Source organism: Macaca mulatta, chromosome 4 (assembly GCF_049350105.2).
Source record: "Macaca mulatta isolate MMU2019108-1 chromosome 4, T2T-MMU8v2.0, whole genome shotgun sequence".
Classification (NCBI taxonomy): domain Eukaryota; kingdom Metazoa; phylum Chordata; class Mammalia; order Primates; family Cercopithecidae; genus Macaca; species Macaca mulatta.
The window spans coordinates 150,606,315-150,628,296 of NC_133409.1; the positions used below are offsets into that span (position 1 = coordinate 150,606,315).

Sequence of the window (21,982 nt, forward strand, 5' to 3'; positions counted from 1 at the left end):
TTTTTTTTTTTTTTGAGACGGAGTCTCGCTCTGTCGCCCAGGCTGGAGTGCAGTGGCCAGATCTCAGCTCACTACAAGCTCCGCCTCCCGGGTTTACGCCATTCTCCTGCCTCAGCCTCCCGTGTAGCTGGGACTACAGGCGCCCGCCACCTCGCCCGGCTGGTTTTTTGTACTTTTTAGTAGAGACGGGGTTTCACCGGGTTAGCCAGGATGGTCTCGATCTCCTGACCTCGTGATCCGCCCGTCTCGGCCTCCCAAAGTGCTGGGATTACAGGCTTGAGCCACCGCGCCCGGCCCCATGCCTTCCTTTCTAGTGATTTCTCCCCAGTGCAAGCACACCCGGCTGGCCCTCCAGCCCCACCATGATTATTTCTTTCCCCCAAGGTAGTAAAGCTGTCAGGGATAATTATGGGGTAGGAATGTTGAAGCTTGGGGGGATCAAAGGGATCTGAAGCTGGGTGGGGTCCACCCTTATACAGCTGGGCTTTGTGTGTGCGTGTGGGTGGGTGGGTGTGGGGGGGTATTGTTGATTCTACACTCAAATAGATCCACGCCAGGGTTGTTTAGGAGGGTGACCTTGAAGGACATGAAAGCACTGAGGGGGAAAGACAGAGAAAACAAAGACAGAGAGAAGCTAAGAGAGCCAGGGAGCAGCTTGAGACATGGAGAGGGAGGGAGAGGAGTAGGAGGGAAGGCGACAGACACAACTCAGGAGCAGGAGAGGAAGCTAAGTTACAGAGACAACACGCTGAGAGAGCAGAGGAGACCCTCCAGGCAAGGGCAGTCTCCTAGCAGGGGCAGGCTGGGGGCCTCCACTGCCTGCGGGTCAGGCTGGTGAATCTGGTCACGGTTCCGCCCCCCAGATTCACTCCCTAGGTGTGTTTGTTTCCTGGTTCCTCCCTGTCTTGTTCAAATGTTCCAACTTTACAAATCCCGGGATCTCAGGATGCAGATCACCTCTCCCCAATTCCTGACCCTGCGTTTGGCCATGGGCACCTCCAACATCTTCCTCTGTGTCCTGTTCCTCTGTGGTGCACTGGGTAAGGGTGGACTGGGGAACTTTCAGCGGTCAGGGGGCTGGGGGCGGGGACAAGGGCATGTGGAGGAACCTGAGGGCTGGGGAGGAGAGGGGTGGGAGAGCTGGAAGAGGCCAAGAAGAGATCTGGGGGAGTGGGGGACTTCAGGGAGACCAGCCACTGGGAAGGCCAGCCTGATGAGGTGGGAAAGGAAGAGTTTCCTTTCAAAAGCATTTGAGAATAACTGTCTCCTCCTTGCTGCATCTTTGACCCACCCCTGTCTCCCCTATCCCTTATTTCACCTCTTGCTTCTGTGCTGGGCCCTTTGGTCAATGTCAATTTCTATTTTCCTATCTGTCTCTGCTGCCATTTACTTAACTTTTTCACTGACCGCCTCTACTTCCCTGCTGCTGGGTCTGGCTTTTTGTCTCATTCTTCTTATGTTGGACTCTGATTCTCATGGCTTCTGTTCATGTCTGCTCATTTCTCAATCCCTGTACCGCTCTTACCTCCATCTCTGTTTCTTTTCCTGCATCGTCTCCCCTCCCTTCTCTGTGTCTCTTTTTTTTTTTTTTTTTTTTGAGACGGAGTCTTGTTCTGTCACCCAGGCTGGAGTGCAGTGGCATGATCTCGGCTCACTGCAACCTCAGCTACCCGGGTTCAAGAGATTATCCTGCCTCAGCCTACCGAGTAGCTGGGACTAGAGGCACGTGCCACCATGCCTGGTTAATTTTTTGTATTTTTAGTAGAGACGGGGTTTCACCATGTTAGCCAGGATGGTCTTGATCTTCTGACCTCATGATCCGCCCGCGTCGGCCTCCCAAAGTGCTGGGATTACAGGCGTGAGCCACTGCGCCCGGTCACTTTTTCTACTTCTGTCTGCTTTTCTCCCTTGTTCCACAGCTTTCCTCTCTCTGCTTCGTGTGTCACCTCTCTCTGAGATCCCTCTCCGGATCTAGCCTCTGCCTGCCCCACAGGGAGGGTTTGCCTCTCCTGCTCTCCTAATCTCTGCTGCCTCAACAGGTCTCACCATGTCCCCTGCCCGGGGAAGGCTCCGCTGTTACACCTGCAGCTTGGCCAAATCCTGCTACCCTGTTCCCACCAAGTGTCAGGACGATGAATCTTGCAGCATCAGTATCGGCACCTCAGGTAGGGCTCTGGTCCAATGGCCCTTCTCCAGGCGGCTCCCTACCTCCATCCATCCCGCCTTTCCTGTGGCCCCCGCCTCAGCATGCCTCCTTCATCCCACAGATCAGAGTGAGATCATCGAGCGAAAAGGCTACCTCCCAAGGGCCCAGTGCCCTCTGCCGAGCCATGCCACCTACTGGCTGCACTCCTACATTCTGCGGCACCACTGCTGCTAGCAGGACCTGTGCAACATGGCCGCTTCCCCATGGCAGCTCACCAGCCTCCTTTCCTCCCTGCCCCTCCTTGTGGCCAGCTTCGCCGGGATCTGCAGCCCCCAACCTAGGATTCTGCCGCCATCACCACGGCCCTGGAAACACCTGCACAGACACTTTGAGACATGCCCGACAACCTAATTTTGTACAGAGACCCCAGATCTCTCAGGAGACCCCCTCACAGGCCCCTCACAAGGCCTGGGGAGGCACCTGCCCAGAGTCCAGCCTCATAAAGAACAGCTATTCTGTGTCTTTTGTCTTTTCTAGATGCCCATTGCTGATGCCCCCTGTCAGCCCCAGTCACTGGCAAGGCAGGCATTTTGATGACACTGTGGATCTCAGGCAAAGGGATCAAAGCGGCATCAGGTATGGTAAGGAGGAGAGTCTTGCTAGGAAAGACTAATGTGGTAGGTCGGGAGCTCAGGATGGAGGGCTTGGGGGACTATGAAGAGTAGCTTTAATAAAAGGTCTATCTAGGAGTACAGGAATACTGCAGATACTGCTGTGTGTGTGTGTGAGCTCTAAGAGCGAACTATAGCTGCTTGGTGGGTTGGGCTGGAGCTGGAACCTGGACCACAGCACTCCCCTCATTCTCCATCTGTGTCATGTGCTTCCTTTATCCTGCCAATGGCTTAGTTTAAGCCCCTGCAGCCTGAAGGCGTTAGGTGAGACTTCTGAGAAAGCTTTTCTCCAGTAAGGCCCAAGCTTGAGCAGAGACACAAAAGGGCACCCAGTGGAGCTGCTTGTGAGGGTGTGGCTGGAGCTCAGCTCATTTCTGCCTGAGACTGAGGAATGGCCAAGTTGGGAGCATCAATACCCTCCGTCGCTTCACCAGCCCAGACTCGCCCATGATTCACAAACATCCCAGCATGGCCCCAGCCCAATAAATAATACACCCCCACTGGGCCTGCCAGCCCGAGTAGACACTCCCTCTGCCCCCGGGAAATAGGGTGTGACCCCAGGGCAGCAGGGAGGAAGTGCCAGAGTGGCGATAGCTGCTCACATGCTCTGAATGCCCTGGTAGAGCGCCACAGGGAAGAGTGTGTGCCTAGGATAAGGAAGGATAAAGAGGGGCCCCGGGTGGGAGCTGAGCACAGGCATCTCTATCCTACTCAGTTCCCTCCCCTTGCATGTGAGGAAGTCTGGGGTTGATTAAAGGTGCTTGTTCCCTCTCCTCTTTGTGAGGATGACACACTGGGTAGTGGGGGTCTGGCTTAATTTAGAGATGGGTTGAGTCTTTCCATTTTCTCTGTCACTCCGTCCTCCCACTTGGTGCTTCTATTTTTTTCTTTCTCTGTCTATCTCTTTCCACTTTCTCTGACTTGAGTTTCTTCCCTTCTCTCTCTTCCCCAGTTTTCCCCATTTGTCCTTCAGCTCTGCTGCAATGGATTCCCCACCATTGCTCAAGTCTCCAGATTCCTGTCTCCTCCCTGCTCACACCCATCCTCCTTGCCCCCACCAGCAACCTCAGGCTCCCCTCAACCCCACAGTACTATGGGCTCAGGGCCATCCTTCCACTGGCTGCTACAAGACAGGAGACCAAACCTTTTTGTAGGTGACATCACAAAATAATGCTCCTCCTTTCCTTCAGTCCCCCACCCTCCCCATACACAGCTTGGTGGCTGCTGGACGCCAGCTGGACGGTGAAGTCGAACTCGCAGTCCCGCCCCCCTTGCCAAGGTTGTCGAGGAATACTCCAGGTGCTAGATGGCCAGCGAAACAGCAGGTCACACTTCCCAGCAGATGTCACCAAAATCACCTGGTCTTGTGGGCAGGTGGGCTGTGGGGTTTTCCAGAGAGACGGATTAAGGATACCTCTACTTTTCACATCCTCAGGAACAAGGGCTCCTCCCCAACCCAACCCGTGTTTCCTCTCCCATCCCCAGTCCCCTCCGGGATTTAAGCCTCTGTTCCCTAGCTGTTCCTCACCCGAGACGGGCCAAATGGATGTTCTCATAGACCTGGATTTCGGGTTTGAACTGAGGAATCGAGGCAGCTGGGGAGAAGGAGCCATCAGGGATACAGAAGAGAAGTCAGCAGACAACTTAGAGCTGTGTTCCTTGCCCCCTCCCCTAGAGGAGGTAGGGTACAAAGGCAGGGTGCGAGCCTAGCCCTTTGCCTCCCACCCACGTGCCCTCTTCTTCCCCCCGGGAGGGAGGGACTCACCTCTGACTGGAGCCCCACGGACCCTCTGCCTCCAGAGCACAATGCTGAGGGCCAGGATGATGACTCCCTGGCCCATTGTGAGCAGCAGCATCAGAATCCAAGACATGTCCCAGCCCACGGAAGGGGCACAGAAGGCAGGAGAAGCATCCATGGAGGCTGTAGTAAGAGCCAGACCAGAGGGATGGGAAGGAGGCAGTGAGGGGGCCTGTCCCTGTGCCCCAAAGAGAGTCCTCCCCTCCACAGTCTGGTGGGCTCTTCCAACAGAAGACTTTGTAAGTTTCCCTGCCCTCAATATCCTCCACCCTACTCTGCCCCTTTCCAGGCCTCTCACCCTGACCCATAAATAGAGAATGGCGGCCAGTCACAGTGGCTCACACCTGTAATCCCAGCACTTTAGGAGGCCAAGGCAAGCAGACCACTTGAGGTCAGGAGTTCAAGACCAGCCTGGTCAACATGATGAAACCCCATCTCTACTAAAAATATAAAAATTGGGGCCACGCACAGTGGCTCACACCTGTAATCCCAGCACTTTGGGAGGCCGAGATGGGTGGATCACCTGAGGTCAGGAGGTCGAGACTAGCCTGACCAACATGGTGAAACTCCATCTCTACTAAAAACACAAAAAAGAGACCAGGCGCTGTGGCTCATGCCTGTAATCCCAGCACTTTGGGAGGCCGAGGCGGGTGGATCACATGTCAGATCAAGACCATCCTGGCCAACATGGTGAAACCCTGGCTCTACTAAGAATACAAAAATTAGCTGGACATGGTGGCGTATGCCTGTAATCTTAGCTACTTGGGAGGCTGAGGCAGGAGAATCACTTGAACCAGGGAGTCAGAGGTTGCAGTGAGCTGGAATCGTGCCATTCCACTCCAGCCTGGCGACAGAGAGAGACTCAGTCTCAAAATACACACGCGCGCACACACACACACACACACACAAAAGTTAGCTGGGCATGGTGGCAGGCACCTGTACTCCCAGCTACTCAGGAGGCTGAGATGGGAGAACAGCTTGAACTCAGCAGGCAGAGGTTGCAGTGAGCCAAGATCGCGCCACTGCATTCCAGCCTGGGCAACAGAACAAGACTCCATCTCAAAAAAAAAAAAAAAAAAAAAAAAAAAGGCCAGGCATGGTGGCTCACACCTATAATCCTAACACTTTGGGAGACCAAGGCGGGCAGATCATGAAGTCAAGAGATCAAGACCATCCTGGCCAACATGGTGAAACCCCGTCTCTACTAAAAATACAATTTTTTTTTTTTAAGATAGACTTTTGCTCTTGTTGCCCAGGCTGGAGTGCAACGGCGTGATCTTGGCTCACTGCACCCTCCACCTCCCAGGTTCAAGTGATTCTCCTGCCTCAGCCTCCCGAGTAGCTGGGGTTACAGGCATGTGCCACCATACCCGGCTAATTTTGTATTCTTAGTAGAGACGGAGTTTCTCCATTTTGGTCAGGCTGGTCTTGAACTCTCAACCTCAAGTGATCCGCCTGCTTCAGCCTCCCAAAGTGCTGGGATTACAGGCTTGAGCCACCACGCCTGGCCTAATAATAATAATAATAAACAAAACAAAATAAAAAATAGAGAATGGCAATGCCCCCTGCTCACACATGGGCAGCCAACTACAGAGCAGACCACCAGCCATAACCACACTTTCCCCTCACACCCTTTATAGTAATTCACCCTTTCAAGAAAAAATAGCCAGATGCGGTGGTTCATGCCTGTAACCCCAGCACTCTGGGAGACCAAGATAGGAAGATCATTTGAGGCTAGTAGTTTGAGACCAGACTGGGCAACATAGTGAGACCCTGTCTCTACAAAAAAGTTTAAAAATTAGGGGAGGCGCAGTGGCTCATACCTATAATCTCAGTACTTTGGGAGACCGAAGTGGGCAGATCACTAGAGGTCAGGAGGTTGAGACTAGCCTGGCCAAAATGGTGAAATCTCGTCTCTACTAAAAGTTCAAAAAATTATCCGCGCATGGTGGCGGGCGCCTGTAATTCCAGCTACTTGGGAGGCTGAGGTGAAAGAACATCCCTTTCCGTCTCCTCCCTCGGTTTACCTGCCAGGCTAAAGCTGACCCCTTTGTTGTGAGTCATGAGGCAGCGGATGATTCTTGGTCTTCGGCTCCTGGGCTCAGAAAGCCCCTCCCCAGGACACACCAAGAGCAGGGCAGCCTCACTGCCCCAGAAGGACTGAACACGGCCCTTCACGGGACCCTTCCCTTCCTGCCAGGTCACAGAGTCCATGCGTCTGCTGGGGACCACAGAGCACAGGAGGACATTGCAGGGGGATCCATCTGCAGCCCTTGCAGATAACTGGGATCCTGTGGGGGAGAGAGGGACCCCTCAGTTCTTCATCTAGACTTCCTGGCCCACAGTAGCCCCTGGTCTGCATGCCCCCACTCACCTTTGAGCACCAAGACGTCGTACACCCTCCAGTTCTGGTAGTTGTGGTGCTGACCTAGCACAGCGCACCAGTACCGCCCGGCATCTTCCTCCTTGGATCCCTCCAGCCACAAAGAATAATTCCCCAGCAGTCGGAGCCTGGATTCCCTTCCTGGTTTTCCAGGGTCTGGGGCTGGCCTGCCCACTCGGACTTGGGCTACCAGGGTGGTGAAGGAGCCTGCTGCAGGGCTGCGGAACCATGACAGGTGTTCGTCCCCATGTAGAGTGGGTGGTGAGGGACATGGCAGTTCCATTGCCTCCCCCAAGGCCACATAGATGGCCTGGATGTTGTCTGTGGGAAGAAGGTTGTATGAGGCCAGAGACCTCCATCAGATCAACAACCCCCCATTTGATCTTCAACCCTGACTTCCTCCCCTTCTGGGGTCCCCCAGCACAGGCCTGGCTGGTGACCACTTTTCTCAAGTGACAGCTACAAAAATAAGACAGGTGGAGAGAATAGGGTAAGGGCTTTCCTTGTCTCTCCCCCAGACAGTGAGGGGGTCTGAGGGCAAGAGGGAAAGGGCTGAAAGAGTTGGCAAATGCCCACATCTCTTCTACTCATTTCAACTTTTCTGAAAGCATTTACTCATTCTTCTTATTTTATAAAGGAAACTGCATAACCTGGATCTTCGTTGCCCCTGGGTCTTCCCTAGTGTCAGAGGCAGGAAGAGGTCAGTTGGGGTAATTCTATCTTCTTGAGTCAGATGCCTTTGCCAGGCTCCTAAGAGAAAGAGCAGCAGTCCCTCCCCAACCTTGGAAACAGCTAAGGAATCACCTACCTCTTGCCCCTTACCTGCAGCCTGGGGAGTTCCATATAGGAACAGGAGGAGGAATAAGACTGCCATGGGGAAAGCCTGCCAAGTTCTCTTGCTCCAAGACCTGGTGTTCCCAAGGAGGAAGCAGAGTCCAGATAAAGGCCCACACTCGCTGGTCTGGGGTGACAAGGGCCTCTGGAGGGGATGGGAATGCTGGGGCGATAAAGTCCAGCAGCATGTCTACTAGGGAAAAAGTGACCACCACTTTTCTGTCCTGGAGAGAAAAGGACCCAGCCCAGGCCACTCTGAAGATGACCTTTTTGCTCTTCTGATTCCACATCAGCTAAGGGACTCAAGTAAAGACTTCCACGCAAAAAACCATGCAGGGAAGTGGTCCTGCCTGTCTAGCTCCTGTCAGTCTGGAAGTACATTCTGAGGTCTCTTTCACTCCTAAGAAATATCAGCCATGAGTTGGGTAGATCACTTGAGGTCAGGAGTTCAAGACCAGCCTGGCCAACATGGTGAAACCCTGTCTCTACAAAAAATACAAAAATTAGCCGGGCGTGGTGACATATGCCTGTAATTCCAGCTACTCAGGAGGCTGAGAGGCACTAGAATCGCTTGAACCCAGGAGGCAGAGGTTGCAGTGAGCCGAGATCATGCTACTGCACTCCAGCCTGGGAGACAGAGCGAGACAGAGAGACTTCATCTCAAAAAAAAAAAGAAAAAGAAGAAAAAAAGAAATGTCAGTTATGAGTGAAGAAACTGAGTTTTCACATTGGTCCTCCACAGAACCCAGCACAAGACTGTGTATCCAGTCAGTGTCCGGTAAATGATTGGGAATGACTTTCCCTGTGGCTGTCTGGCATACCCCAGACCTCTCCTGAACCCCTGATGAGTGTATTATTACTCAAGGAGAAGGCTAACGGGCTGATTCATCCTTCTGAATGGCAAAAACTCCTAAGGCAGATCTTCATGCAGTTATTATAGTTTTAATGTGTCATTTATTTATTTTAAAAAATTATTTTGATGAAATATTCCATACATACCAAAAACTATATGAAGTATAACTATATTATGGATAAATGGTGGTATATTAACACAGTAGAACACTGGACAGCAATGAGAATGAACAAACTCAGTGATTGCCACAAGGTTGAATCTCACAACATAATGAGAGGAAAAGAAGCCTGGCCAGGCATGGTGGCTCATGTCTATAATCCTAATACTTTTGGAGGCCAAGGTGGGTGGGTCGATTGAAGCCAGAAGTTTGAGGTTGGGCAACAGAGCAAGACCCCAACTCTAAAACTAAAGGCCAGACACGGTGGCTCATGCCTGTAATCCCAGCACTTTGGGAGGCTGAGGTAGGCCGATCACGAGGTCAAGAGATCGAGACTATCCAGGCCAACATGGTGAAACCCCATCTCTGCTAAAAATACAAAAATTAGCTGGGCATGGTGGCGGATGCCTGTAGTCCCAGCTACTCAGGAGGCTGAGGCAGGAGAATCAATTGAACTCAGGAGGCAGAGGTTGCAGTGAGCAGAGATTATGCCACTATACTCCAGCCTGGCGACAGAGCGAGACTTCGTCTCCAAAAAAAAAAAAAAAACCCCAGAAATAAATAGAATATTCCAGGCCGGACTCGGTGGCTCACGTCTGTAATCCTAGCACTTTAGGAGGCTGAGGCAGGCGGATCACCTGAGGTCGGGAGTTCAAGACTAGCCTGACCAACATGGAGAAACCCCCTCTCTACTAAAAATAAAAAAATTAGCAGGGCATGGTGGCACATGCCTGTAATCCCAGCTACTTGGGAGGCTGAGGCAGGAGAATCGCTTGAACCCCAGAGGCGGAGACTGGTAAGCCAAGATCGGGCCATTGCACTCCAGCCTGGGCAATAAGAGCGGAACTTGGTCTCAAAAAAAAAAAAAAAAAAGAAAAGAAATAGAATATTCCAGGCCAGGCACAGTGGCTCACGCCTGTAATCCCAGCACTCTGTGAGGCTAATGCAGAAGGATTGCTTGAGCCCAGGAGTTTGAGATCAGCCTGGGCAACATGGTGAGACCTCGTAAAATTAGCCGAGTGTGGTGGCGTGGGCCTGTATTCCCAGCTACTCAGGAGGTTGAGGTGGAAGGATGTTTGAGCCCAGCAGGTGGAGGATCAGGGCAGTGAGCCATGATTGTGCCACTGTGCTCCAGTCTGGGCGAAAGAGCTAGACCCTGTCTCAGAAAAAAAAGAAAAAAAGAAAGAGAAAAAAAGAATATTCTGTTTCAGTCAGAGATCCTCTATGCTGTGTAACCACGATTCTGGCCAGGCGTGTTGGCTCAAGCCTGTAATCTCAGCACTTTGGGAGGCCGAGATGGGTGGATCACGAGGTCAGGAGATCGAGACCATCTTGGCTAACACGGTGAAACCCCCCCGTTTCTACTTAAAAATACAAAAAAATTGCCGGGCAAGGTGGCGGGCGCCTGTAGTCCCAGCTACTCGGGAGGCTGAGGCAGAAGAATGGCGTAAACCCGGGAGGTGGAGCTTGCAGTGAGCTGAGATCCGGCCACTGCACTCCAGCCCGGGCGACAGAGAGAGACTCCGTCTCAAAAAAAAAAAACAAAAACAAAAAACAAACAAAAAAAAACCACCACGATTCTGAATTTTCTTTCTTCTCCACTTGCTTAAATTTTATGTGTTTTTGAATCTAGTATTACTGGTATCATGTATACATTCTTCTGCGGCTTTCTATTTTCTTTTTTTTTTTTTTGAGATGGAGTCTGGCTCTGTCGCCCAGGCTGGAGTGCAGTGGCCGGATCTCAGCTCACTGCAAGCTCTGCCTCCTGGGTTTACGCCATTCTCCTGCCTCAGCCTCCCGAGTAGCTGGGAGTACAGGCGCCCACCACCTCGCCCGGCTAGTTTTTTTGTATTTTTTTTAGTAGAGACGGGGTTTCACCGTGTTCGCCAGGATGGTCTCCATCTCCTGACCTCGTGATCCGCCCGTCTCGGCCTCCCAAAGTGCTGGGATTACAGGCTTGAGCCACCGCGCCCGGCTGCGGCTTTCTATTTTCACTCAGCATCACGGTTTTAAGATTCATTTCATGCATAAGAGTAATGATTCACTTATTTTCTTTTTACAAATATTCCCCATATCTCACCGTGCTGAATTTTCATATCCAGGACCATGGTGTAGCTTTCCATTTATTGAAAAGCTTTTTGTTTACCTCTTTCTTTTTTTATTTTTCACTTATTATTGTTATTATTTTGAGGCCAGGCTCTGTCATCCAGGTTGGAGTGCATGGAGCAATCTTGAACTCCTGGGCTCAAGCGACCCTCCCACCTTGGCCTCCCAAGTAGCTGGGACTACAGGTGCGCACCAACACACCCTGCTAGGTCTTTTTTTTTTTTTTTTTTCCTAGGTATTTTGTGTAGAGATGGGGTCTCACTATGTTGCCTGGGCTGGCCAGGAACTCCTGGTCGCAAGCAATCCTCTCTCAGTCACCCAAAATGTTGGAATTACAGGCGTGAGCCATGGTCTGGAACTCCTGGACACAAGCAATCATCCCTTGGCCACCCAAAGTGTTGGAATTACAGGCGTGAGCCACTGCGTTGGGCCAGTTTACCTTTATTTATTTATTTAGAGACACAGTCTTGCTCTGTCACCAAGGCTGGAGTGCAGGGGCAAGATCTTGGCTCACTGCAACCTCTGCCTCCCAGGTTGAAGCAATTCTGGTGCCTCGGGCTCCCGAGTAGCTGGGATTACAGGTGCGCGCCACCCACGCCAGGCTAATTTTTGTATTTTTAGTAGAGACGGGGTTTCACCATGTTGGCCAGGCTGGTCTTGAACTCCTGGCCTCAAGTGATCCGCCTGCCTCGGCCTCCCAAAGTGCTGGGATTACAGGCGTGAGCCACCGCGCTGGGCCGGGCCAGTTTGCCTTTTCAGTAACTTTTTATAGTCTTCTTCATAACATCTTGCATTTCTTGTACTAGATATATTCCTAGACACCTTATCTTTTCTGTTACTCTTATCAAGTACTCCTAATCTCACCCCTTGTTTCCGCTGTCGCTCTAGAGTCTGCCAATAATGAGACAGAAAAAAATTACTGAGCTATGCCTGGTAATTTTCTGATTCTCCGCGTTCCTAAATCTTCCACTAGTTTCGGACCACTGCTGCACCCGTAGCCCCAACTGCGCGAAACTCTTCTCAGGAAGCACTGAAAATGTCGCAACTCGCCCGGAGGCGGAGCCGGTACGGGCTGACGTCAAGGGCACACAACACCTCAGAGGCAGGGAGGGCGGGGCCGGCAGGGGGACCTGCTGCTGGAAGAGCAGCGGCCCAAGCCAGGGCCATGGCGAAGCTGCTGAGCTGCGTCCTAGGCCCCCGGCTGTACAAAATCTACCGGGAGAGAGACTCTGAAAGGGCCCCGGCCAGCGTCCCTGAAACGCCAACGGCAGTCACTGCCCCCCATTCCAGCTCCTGGGTGAGTCGAGTTCCTCCCCGCCGAGGAACGTGGTACAGTCCAAACCCTTTACGGCCTTTGCTCCTCAGAAGTGCCCATAATGGGAAATAAGGGGAGCCTGCTTGTCAAACCAGTCGTCCGCAAAGTCTGCGCTCTGTGTGCTTCCTGAGTTAAAGTCACGCCTACGGACTGGCCGCCTCCTTTCTTTTTCGCTCTTTACCGCTATCTCATTTCGACTGCCACTCCTTGCTCTTTCCTCTCCGCGTCCCCCCACCCTGTCTGTCGTGGTTCGTGCCAGTCCTAGTTGAGTCTTAAGTCCCGGGAAAGAGACCCTGCGCGGACTGGAGAGCCGTTGAATTTTGCCGTCGAACTCCCAATTTCCTCTTTCGCAATGCCTCTTCGTGCCTCCCTCGGCTCCGTTTTTATCTTCCCTTTACCCTCGCCTTGAATTTCAGAATGACTTTTACAGATCCTGTATCCGTAGGTCCTCCCCTCAACCCCCGCCCAACCTAGCCTGGAGACCCGAGTCATTGTATTCTGGAGAGCGGGCGGGTGGTGGTAGGCTGTTCTAAATATTATCTTCCTCTTTATCAGTTGTCTCACATTGTGTTACTGTCTCCTACAAACTGCCCGCTCCTACCCACATTCTCTTCTTAGTCAACTACTCTTATTTCTGATGCTTTTCTTTCCCTCTTAGATTGTCTTGGTGTCTTTCTTCTGAAACTAACCCTTCTCCCCATATGCACGCGCCTGCAATCCATTTTAAACTAGACTGTGGAAAAGGAGCAAAAATCGTCCAATGCTGCTTTCACTTTTGCTTCCAAGTCCAGCTCCCTGTGTTTGTTCCCATGGTCAGGGGTGGGAAATTAGGTTCAGGGTGAGGGTGAGGAAGAGGGTTTTCTGTGGGGGCCGGGGATGTCTCAAGAGAGATAGTCAACGAGAGTAGAACCGGAGGACACACAGCAGAGCTTCTGAAAGGGAAGGAAAAGGACCTGCCAGTGGCAGGGTCCTTAAGGAGGCCATCTGTTTTGGCAGGATACGTACTATCAGCCCCGTGCCCTGGAGAAACATGCTGACAGCATCCTGGCACTGGTATGTCTACCCTGGCATCTGGGACTCTCTGCATCTTTCAGACCCACCTGTCCTCTTGAACTTAGCCTTCCCTAGCTTGGGAGCAACAGTACCCCTGGGGTTGGGGGATGCTCTGGGCTCTGCAGCAGACCTCTCCAACACAGACACACAGACACACTCAAAGTGTGCATACTTGGCACTCCCCTTTGGTATGTAGCACTGCTTTCTCTGGGGGCAGCCTGAGCCATAAGGAAAACATGTTTACTCTTGGGACCATCTGCAGGTGCTAAGTCCTGCAGTTCCCCAGTGACCTGTCCTCCCTGGCAACTAACCTCTTTGGCTGCAGGGACAGCTGTTTGTTCTGGCACAGTTCCTGTGGTGACGTCTGCGCATCTCTTGGGGACCAGGTCAGGGGCTGTCTTGAGCAGGGCCAATTGAAAAGGCTTGATTAACTTGAGTAGACAGAGAGACTGCCTTTAAATGTGATGGAATTATGCCTGGAGATGGAAGACATAATTCTTCCATAATTCCAGAGGAAGAAAATAGAACCTGTACCTAGTTTTCCCAGCCTCCATTACACTGACACACTACTTTTCAACAAATATTGAGCATCTACTGTATTCATGGTGTCATACAGCAAATATGATATGATATCCCTCAGGTTGTCCATCTTGCTCAGAGTATAGGCCTGGAATGGCAGGCGTGTGTGTGTGTATGTGTGTGTGTATGTGTGTGTATTGATTGCCTGTCCCTGTCTCTCTGCTGCAGGCTTCAGTATTCTGGTCCATCTCTTATTACTCCTCTCCCTTCGCCTTCTTCTACTTGTACAGGAAAGGTCAGTGTGGTTTCAAACGTGGTGGGGTAGCAAATGGGCAGGTTGTTGGCAGAGGAGCCAGCTCCCTAAAGAGGAGAGGGGACCTGTGAGGATGGCTTGGCTTCCCTCTTCCATCAGGCATCTTCTTCCTCTTAGGGTATGGCTGTTCCAAACAGGGAGTGTGGGGTGGAGGTTGGGGCTGAACTGGGAAGAGGAGCTGAGGAACACTGCGGAGAGGGTCTCACATTGTCCCTCTCCCTTCCCAGGTTACTTGAGTTTGTCCAAAGTGGTGCCGTTTTCTCACTATGCTGGGACATTGCTGCTACTTCTGGCAGGCGTGGCCTGCCTCCGAGGTAGGTCAAGATGAAACCTGGTTTGAATCTTATCTGTCACTGTCACTGGGTACATATTAAGTACCTTGTGCAAATACAGTTTAGTGATGGGCCCCGAGAGGGAATCATTGAGAATGGTTTAAGGCATGATCTTTTCCTTAAAAGACTTGGGTTATAAATATGAAAACAACAAGGTTTGCTTTTTTTTTTTTTTTTTTTTAAGAGAGAGGGTCTCACCATGTTGTTTAGGCTGGTCTCAAACTCCTGAACTCAAAGTGATCCTCCCACCTCAGCCTCCTGAAGTACTGGGATTGTAGATGTGAGCCACTATGCCTGGCTGCTATTATCTAGAAAAGATGCATATACCCTACAACAATTCTATATATGTATACACACTAGGGAAACTCCTCCACATGTATAAACAATATATATGTACAAGAATACAACATACAACATTGTTTGTAATAATCCCAAGCTGGAAACAACTCCAGTGGCTACCAAATAGTAGGATGGATAAAATACGTTCTGTGCAGCTGGGTGCGGTGGCTCACGCCTATAATCCTAGTACTTTGGGAGGCAGAGGCCGGTGGATCACGAGGTCAGGAGTTCGAGACCAGCCTGACCAACATGGTAAAACCCCATCTCTACTAAAAATACAAAAATTAGCTGGGCGTGGTGGCACGTGCCTGTAATCCCAGCTACTCAGGAGGCTGAGGCAGGAGAATAGCTTGAACCTGGGAGGCAAAGATTGCAGATTGCAGTGAGACGAGATTGCACTACTGTACTCCATCTTGGGTGACAGAGCAAGACTCCGTCTCAAAAAAAAAAAGAAAAAAAGTTCTGTGCAATAGCCATGCAACAGAACACTATATAGCAATGCAAATGAACAAACTATAGCTACACTCATCAACGCAGATGAAGCCAGGTGTGGTGGCTCATGCCTGTAATCCTAGCAGTTTGGTAGGCTGAGGCGGGCAGATCACCAGAAGTCAGGAGTTCAAGACCCGCCTGTCCAACATGGTGGAACCCCATCTCTGCTAAACATACAAAAAAAAAAATTAGCCAGCTATGGTGGTGAGCACCTGTTAATCCCAGCTATTCGGGAGGCTGAGGCAGTAGAATTGCTTGAACCTGAGAGGCAGAGGTTGCAGTGAGCCAAGATTGAGCTACTGCACTGCATCCTGGGCAACAGATCAAGGCTCCATCTCAGAAAAAATTAAATACAAAAAATTAACTGGGCATGGTGGCACATGCCTGTAGTCTTAATGGCTTGGGAGGCTAAGGCATGAGAATTGCTTGAACCTGGGAGGCAGAGGTTGCAGTGAGCCAAGATAGCACCACTACACTTCAGCCTGGGTGACAGAGCAAGACTCTGTCTCCAGAAAAACAAAAGCAATGCAGATGAATTTCTGAAATGTTGTGTTAAATAGAAGAAGCTAACCACAAAATAATGTATGCAGTATGATTTCATTTATATAAAATTCGAAAGGGATGCACGTGTTTGAGGTAGAACACCAAAGACAACAAGGGCATGGTTTTCTTAAAAGTTTGGAGAGTGATTACCTGGGGTGGGGAAGTACAGAATAGGGGAGACCCCTGCTGAAAGGTGACTGTGTTCTCTTTGTTGACCTAGGTGATAGTCACATGAATGTTTGCTTTGTATTTTTTAAACTGAATATATGTTTTATGTACCTATGTTATATCTCGCAGTTTAAAAAAATAAAGAGGCAGAACAGATCACCTACCCCTAGTGGGTACATAAGATGACAACCAGGTGATGGGCGATGCTTGAACATGGGGGGGGTGGTGTCAGGGCTGGATGGTTGCAGTTGGGTCCCGGACCTTCTGCCTGAGGTGCTCTGCCCCCTGATCTCTGCAGGGCTGGGCTCTCCTCAGAGAGGCCTTCCCTGACCACCTTGTCTAAAAGTAGCTCCCACTGCTCAGTTTTGTCTTAATTTTTTATTTTATTTATTTTTAATTTAGAAAAAATACAGAAAAAATTAGCTGTGCGTGGTGGCTGGCGCTTGTAATCCCAGCTACTTGGGAGGATGTGGCAGGAGAATCACTTGAACCAGGGAGACGGAGGTTGTGGTGAGCCGAGATCACACCATTGCACTCCAGCCTGGGCAACAAGAGCGAAACTCTGTGTCAAAAAAAAAAAAAAAAAAAGGAAAAAGGAAAAATACAGAAAAGTCCACAGAACAAAATATAAAAGGCTTTTTAAATTTTTTGATATATAGTTTTGTGATTTTTTTTTTTTTTTTTTTTTTTTTTTTTTTGAGGCGGAGTCTCGCTCTGTCGCCCAGGCTGGAGTGCAGTGGCGCGATCTCGGCTCACTGCAAGCTCCACCTCCCGGGTTCCCGCCATTCTCCTGCCTCAGCCTCCCGAGTAGCTGGGACTACAGGCGCCGCCACCACGCCCGGCTAATTTTTTTGTATTTTTAGTGGAGACGGGGTTTCATTGTGTTAGCCAGGATGGACTCGATCTCCTGACCTCGTGATCCGCCCGTCTCGGCCTCCCAAAGTGCTGGGATTACAGGCTTGAGCCACCGCGCCCGGCCGTGATTTTTTTTAATATATAGTTTTGTGATATTTGCTTTAAATGCTTTCTGTCAATAAAATACTAAAGCACCACAGTTAGGGTTGGAGTTCCCATTGGAATCCTTTCAGTCGTATCTTCCTCTTTCCTCAGAAGTAATAATTGTCATTTGGTGTGGGGTTTGTTTTTTTTTTTCTGGCACATACCTTTATGAAACATATACCTCATTTCCTCAAATCTAAGCTGCCATCAATTGTAAAATGAATACTAATTTCAGAGTTTTCAAGGGTTAAAAAATATACATCTTAGAATCTATGAAATATGCTATCTATAAGCAGTATGTATTATTTTGCACATTTTACAGTTTTGGCATAAATGTTATCACTCCATACAAATCATTCTGCAGCACACGTCATTCTCTCATCATATCGTTTTGGGGGACTACCAGTGATGACACATAAAGTTCTAGTTCATTCCTGTTGTATTTTCTTTGTAACACTTATCCCTCTCTGAAATGTTCTTGTTTATTGTCTTCTGGCTCTACCTCACCCCAACCAGAATGCCAGCTCTCTGAGAGCCAGGAGCTGCGTATCTCATTTCCTGCTGAGTCTCCTGTGTGTAGAATGGTGCCTGCCTGGCACACGACACCTGCCAGGTCAGTGAGGAGAGAAGTTAGGGTTTGAGGTGCCTCAGCAGTGAAAGGAGAGTGGATGCAATCACTGGGCGTGTAAGTGAAAAGAGAGAAGAGAGAGTCAGCACTGAGAGTTGCTTCTGCTTCAGAGAGGAAAGCAGAAAGGAGGCAGGAGAGGAACTGTTCAGGAATTAGAAGGAGTCAAGGATGGGCCCAGGAAGCAGAGGCAGGGAGAATCTTGAGGGACAGGAAGAATGCTGAGTGGTACAGTTGAAGAGAATGAGGATGGAAGAGTCAGGGATTCAGTGAGGAAGTAATTATGGGCAGGAGCTGGAGACTATGAAACCAGACGGCAAGGGGCTAGGATATACAGAAAAGAGGCAGAAAGCAAGCACTGGAGAAGAGTGGCAGTGAAAAATAGAGAAATTTGATTTTCACAAGGGAGAATAGTATTATAAGACAGTGTTTAATAGTGTCATATAATAGGTTATGTGACAGTGTTTAAAGACTGAGGAAAATGAACATTCTGAAAGATGGTAGGTTAAGGATCATCTGTAGAGACACAAACTGCAGAAGCTATGGAGAAGAAGCATCCTGTAGCCAGTTGCTGGATTTGGAGGAAGAGGGTTGGCTCAGGTCTATTTCTCCACATCCTATGCCCTCAGTTCCTTTTTCTTTCACTTCTTTCAGGGCCTTCTCTTAGCCTGTTTCCAATTGTTTTCCTAAAACCTAGGCATTCTGCTTTCCAGTTTTCCTAGCACTGTTTCCTGTCCTTTTTCTACCAGGCATTGGCCGCTGGACCAACCCCCAGTACCGGCAGTTCATCACCATCTTGGAAGCAACGCATCGGAACCAGTCTTCAGAAAACAAGGTGAGAGGCTCTAAGAAAAGTGCCACGCAGGTGCCCAATAGCAGCTTCCTCAGTTGTCCCTCAGAGCACCGGACACTGGCTTCTGCAGGAAGAGGAGGTGTGTTTTACCACCTACCACACTGGGTGTTTGTTTGCACATTGCTGTATCTCGTCTCCCCTTCATTAGTGAACTGTCCACCTGAGAAATTTTTCTTCCCTACCACTTCTAATGGAATATTCTGCTAGAACAATCTTCCCTCTCCCTCACCTGCAAGAACTGGCTAAACTAGAAACATTCCACAATGTTTCTTTTTTCTTTTTTTTTTTTTTTGAGACGGAGTCTCGCTCTGTCCCCCAAGCTGGAGTGCAGTGGCGCGATCTCGGCTCAATGCAAGCTCCGCCTCCCAGGTTCACGCCATTCTCCTGCCTCAGCCTCCTGAGTAGCTGGGACTACAGGTGCCCGCCACTGCGCCCGGCTAATTTTTTCTATTTTTAGTAGAGACAGGGTTTCACTGTGGTCTCGATCTCCTGACCTTGTGATCCGCCCGCCTCGGCCTCCCAAAGTGCTGGGATTACAGGCGTGAGCCACCGCGCCCAGCCCCAGTGTTTCTTTTTTCTTTTCTTTTTTTTTTTTTGAGATGGAGTTTCGCTCTTGTTGCCTAGGCTGGAATGCAATGGCACGATCTCAGCTCACTGCAACCTCCGCCTCCCGGGTTCAAGTGATTCTCCTGTCTCAGCCTCCTGAGTAGTTAGGATTACAGGCACGCGGCGCCCACGCCCACTAATTTTTGTATTTTTAGTAGAGATGGGGTTTCACCATACTGGCCAGGCTGCTCTCGAACTCATGACCTCAGGCGATCTGCCGGCCCGGCCTCCCAAAGTGCTGGGATTACAGGCGTGAGCCACCACACCTGGCCTCTTTTTTTTTTTTTTTCCTTTGAGACAGTCTCACTCTGTTACTCAGGCCAAAGTGCAGTTGTACAATCTCAGTTTACTACAACCTCCACCTCCCGGGTTTAAACGATTCTCACGCATCAGCCTCCTGAGTAGCTGGAATTACAGGCGCACACCACTATGCCCAGCTAATTTTTGTATTTTTAGTAGAGACAGGGTTTCACCATGTTGGCCAGGCTAGTCTTGAATTCGTGACCTCAGATGATCTGCCCGCCTTGGCCTTCTAAAGTGCTGGGATTACAGGTGTGAGCCACTGTGCCTGGCCCACAGTGTTTCTTTTTTTTTCTTTTGAGATGGAGTTTTGCTCTTGTTGCCCAGGCTGGAGTGCAATGGCATGATTCCAGCTCACTGCAACCTCTCCTCCTGGGTTCAAGCGATTCTCCTGCCTCAGCCTCCCAAGTAGCTGGGATTACAGGCATGCACCACCACACTCGGCTAATTTTGTATTTTTAGTAGAGATGGGGTTTCGCCATGTTGGTGAGGCTGGTCTCAAACTCCTGACCTCAGGTGATCCACCTGCCTTGGCCTCCCAAAGTGCTGGGATTAGAGGCGTGAGCCACTGCACCCAGCCCACAATGTTTCTTAGAAGGTAGTTTTCTCTGTATCACAGCAGCTCAGTTCTATAAATGTTTATTTTTGTTGTATACACTGAATACCATGCTATCCTTGTTTGTGGATGGGACAAGGTGGACAGGTATGTCCACTCCTGTGACTGGGAGTACAGCATGGTGCCAGGAGGGAGAAAAGCTGGGGCTCAGTGTCCTGGGAATTGTGCCAGGCCAGCTGGTGCTGAACTGTGATTATCTTTGAGGATGGGCTTTGGAGCCCCGTAAAGCTCTTTTCTGTTATGGGAGGTTTCTGGGATCAAATAGCTATGACCACTGTCATCGCATTCCTGGCTATTCCACACTATTTATGGAGCTGTGTAATGATGCCCCGTACTATGCTACTGGCTGAGGCATTTGGCACACACTTTTCTGATTCTCACGACAGCTGAGCGAGGTGGCATTATTACCCTTATTTGTAAATTTGAGAAAACAGGCAAAAAGAGGTTAAGTGACCCATTCAGAGTCATAGAGCAAGAAAGTAGCTAAGTCCAGATTTGAGAGCAGGTCTGAGCAAAGCCTGCCTGAAATTTGCTTTTATTCATCTTGTTTTGCCATTTACCTTTTTGTATAATTTTTCTATTGCTCTCTGTTATTCAAATTATTTTTGAAGTGTCAAAAAATTTCTGTGCAGAAAATGAAAACCCTCAAAATAGAGTGCTGGGAGCTCAGGGGACAATATAGTCAAGTATTAAGACACAGCTAGACCAGGCGTGGTGGCTCACACCTGTAATCCCAGCACTTTGGGAGGCCAAGGCGGGTGGATCACAAGGTCAGGAGATCGAGACCATCCTGGCTAACACAGTGAAACCCTATCTCTGCTAAAGATACAAAAATTAGCCGGGCATGGCAGTGGGCACCTGTAGTCCCAGCTACTTGGGAGGCTGAAGCAGGAGAATGGCGTGAACCCGGGAGGCAGAGCTTGCAGTGAGCCAAGATGGCGCCACTGCACTCCAGCCTGGATGACAGAGCGAGACTCCGTCTCAAAAAAAAAAAAAAAAAAAAAAAAAAGACACAGCTCCCACTGTCCTCAAAAAACATGTGGAGCTGGCGAGGTGGTTCATGCCTACAATCCCAGCACTTTTGGAAGCCGAGGCAGGAGGATCGCTTCAGCCCAGGAGTTCGAGACCAGCCTGGGCAACATGGTAAGACCTTGTCTCTAAAGAAAATTTTAAAAATTAGCTGGGCATAGTAGCACATGTCTGTAGTCCCAGCTACTCCAGAGGCTGAGGTAGGGGGATCACTTGGGCCTGGGAGTTTGAGGCTGCAGTGAGGGCTAAGTAGGAGCATCATTTGGGCCTGGGATTTTGAGGCTGCAGCCTCCTCTCTGTCTCACTCAACCTTGGATCTGTCGGTGTGATCTGCTGGGAGATTTCTAAGCCTCTAAGATAGTACCCCATAAGGGACCCAGGTGGGGAATAGACCGTGACCAGCCAGCGGCCCCCTTCTACCCCATCACTCAAAAGCACCAGCACCTTCAGCCACTCCTCCTGGGGGTGGGTCAGGCTTAGTTTTTTAGAAAAGCAGAGTGTTAGGTTCCTAGCTTGGAAGAGGGCAGACAGGCCAGTCCTGATACCTGATGGGGCATACCATCTCGCCTGATTTTCTGGTCCCATTAGAATTTTCCATCTGAGAATTGGGAGGGTGTTGACCTCTGCTTGGTTTCCCCATGATGTATGGGGATCAGACCCCTGGATAACAAAGGTGTTGTTGAGGGTGGGTAGGAGGGCCTCCCCTGAGTTCTCAACACGCCTTTTCTTCCCCTTTTACTCTCGTGTCCACTGCAGAGGCAGCTTGCTAACTACAACTTTGACTTCCGGAGCTGGCCAGTCGACTTCCACTGGGAAGAACCCAGCAGCCGGTGAGGCCCCAGTTCTTTTGCTCTATTCCTCCCCTTGGAACCATTCCAGATAATACCTGCCCTGCCCTGTCCCCCCACCTCCATGCCCTCTCAGGTCATAGT

General features: G+C 50.2%; 3 protein-coding genes across 14 annotated transcripts in view; 2 read left to right on the forward strand and 1 right to left on the reverse strand.

Annotated features, from left to right (window-relative positions):
- On the forward strand, positions 1-12,245 carry LOC100427419 (lymphocyte antigen 6G6e). Of its 2 annotated transcripts, XR_013416618.1 has the most exons (4): positions 657-1,040; positions 2,040-2,165; positions 2,268-2,782; positions 11,922-12,245. XR_013416618.1 is itself a non-coding variant. In XM_078000480.1 (3 exons), the coding sequence occupies exons 1-3, from the start codon at positions 914-916 to the stop codon at positions 2,378-2,380; spliced, it is 366 nt and encodes a 121-aa protein (XP_077856606.1). In that variant the 5' UTR covers positions 1-913; the 3' UTR covers positions 2,381-2,406. The 2 variants fall into 2 exon arrangements, 1 of the variants encoding a protein (XP_077856606.1); XM_078000480.1 differs by lacking the exon at positions 11,922-12,245 and having other exon boundaries at positions 1-1,040; positions 2,268-2,406.
- Positions 1,372-7,998, reverse strand: LY6G6F (lymphocyte antigen 6 family member G6F). Of its 3 annotated transcripts, none has more exons than XM_015135991.3 (6): positions 7,821-7,998; positions 6,990-7,319; positions 6,643-6,906; positions 4,583-4,738; positions 4,346-4,412; positions 1,372-4,196 (listed from the first exon to the last, which is right to left on the reverse strand). In XM_015135991.3, exons 1-6 carry the CDS (start codon positions 7,870-7,872, stop codon positions 4,172-4,174), a joined length of 894 nt encoding a protein of 297 aa, XP_014991477.1. In that variant the 5' UTR covers positions 7,873-7,998; the 3' UTR covers positions 1,372-4,171. The 3 variants fall into 3 exon arrangements, 2 of the variants coding, with proteins under 2 accessions (XP_014991477.1, XP_077856597.1); XM_078000471.1 differs by having other exon boundaries at positions 7,807-7,919; XR_013416614.1 differs by having other exon boundaries at positions 3,963-4,196; positions 4,346-4,488.
- ABHD16A (abhydrolase domain containing 16A, phospholipase) overlaps positions 12,084-21,982 on the forward strand; it is a 16,210-nt gene continuing 6,311 nt past the window's right edge. For 3 of the 9 annotated variants that reach the window (XM_078000450.1, XM_078000451.1, XM_001112776.5), the window contains exons 1-6: positions 12,084-12,245; positions 13,260-13,316; positions 14,064-14,130; positions 14,376-14,462; positions 18,396-18,481; positions 21,807-21,880. In XM_078000450.1, the coding sequence (XP_077856576.1) occupies positions 12,114-12,245; positions 13,260-13,316; positions 14,064-14,130; positions 14,376-14,462; positions 18,396-18,481; positions 21,807-21,880 (503 nt within the window). In that variant the 5' untranslated portion in view covers positions 12,084-12,113. Of the gene's footprint in view, positions 12,246-12,526; positions 12,783-13,259; positions 13,317-13,641; positions 13,703-14,063; positions 14,131-14,375; positions 14,463-18,395; positions 18,482-21,109; positions 21,165-21,806; positions 21,881-21,982 lie in introns of those variants that run through there. The other 6 variants (XM_078000455.1, XM_078000452.1, XM_078000454.1 and 3 more) reach the window with 6 other exon arrangements.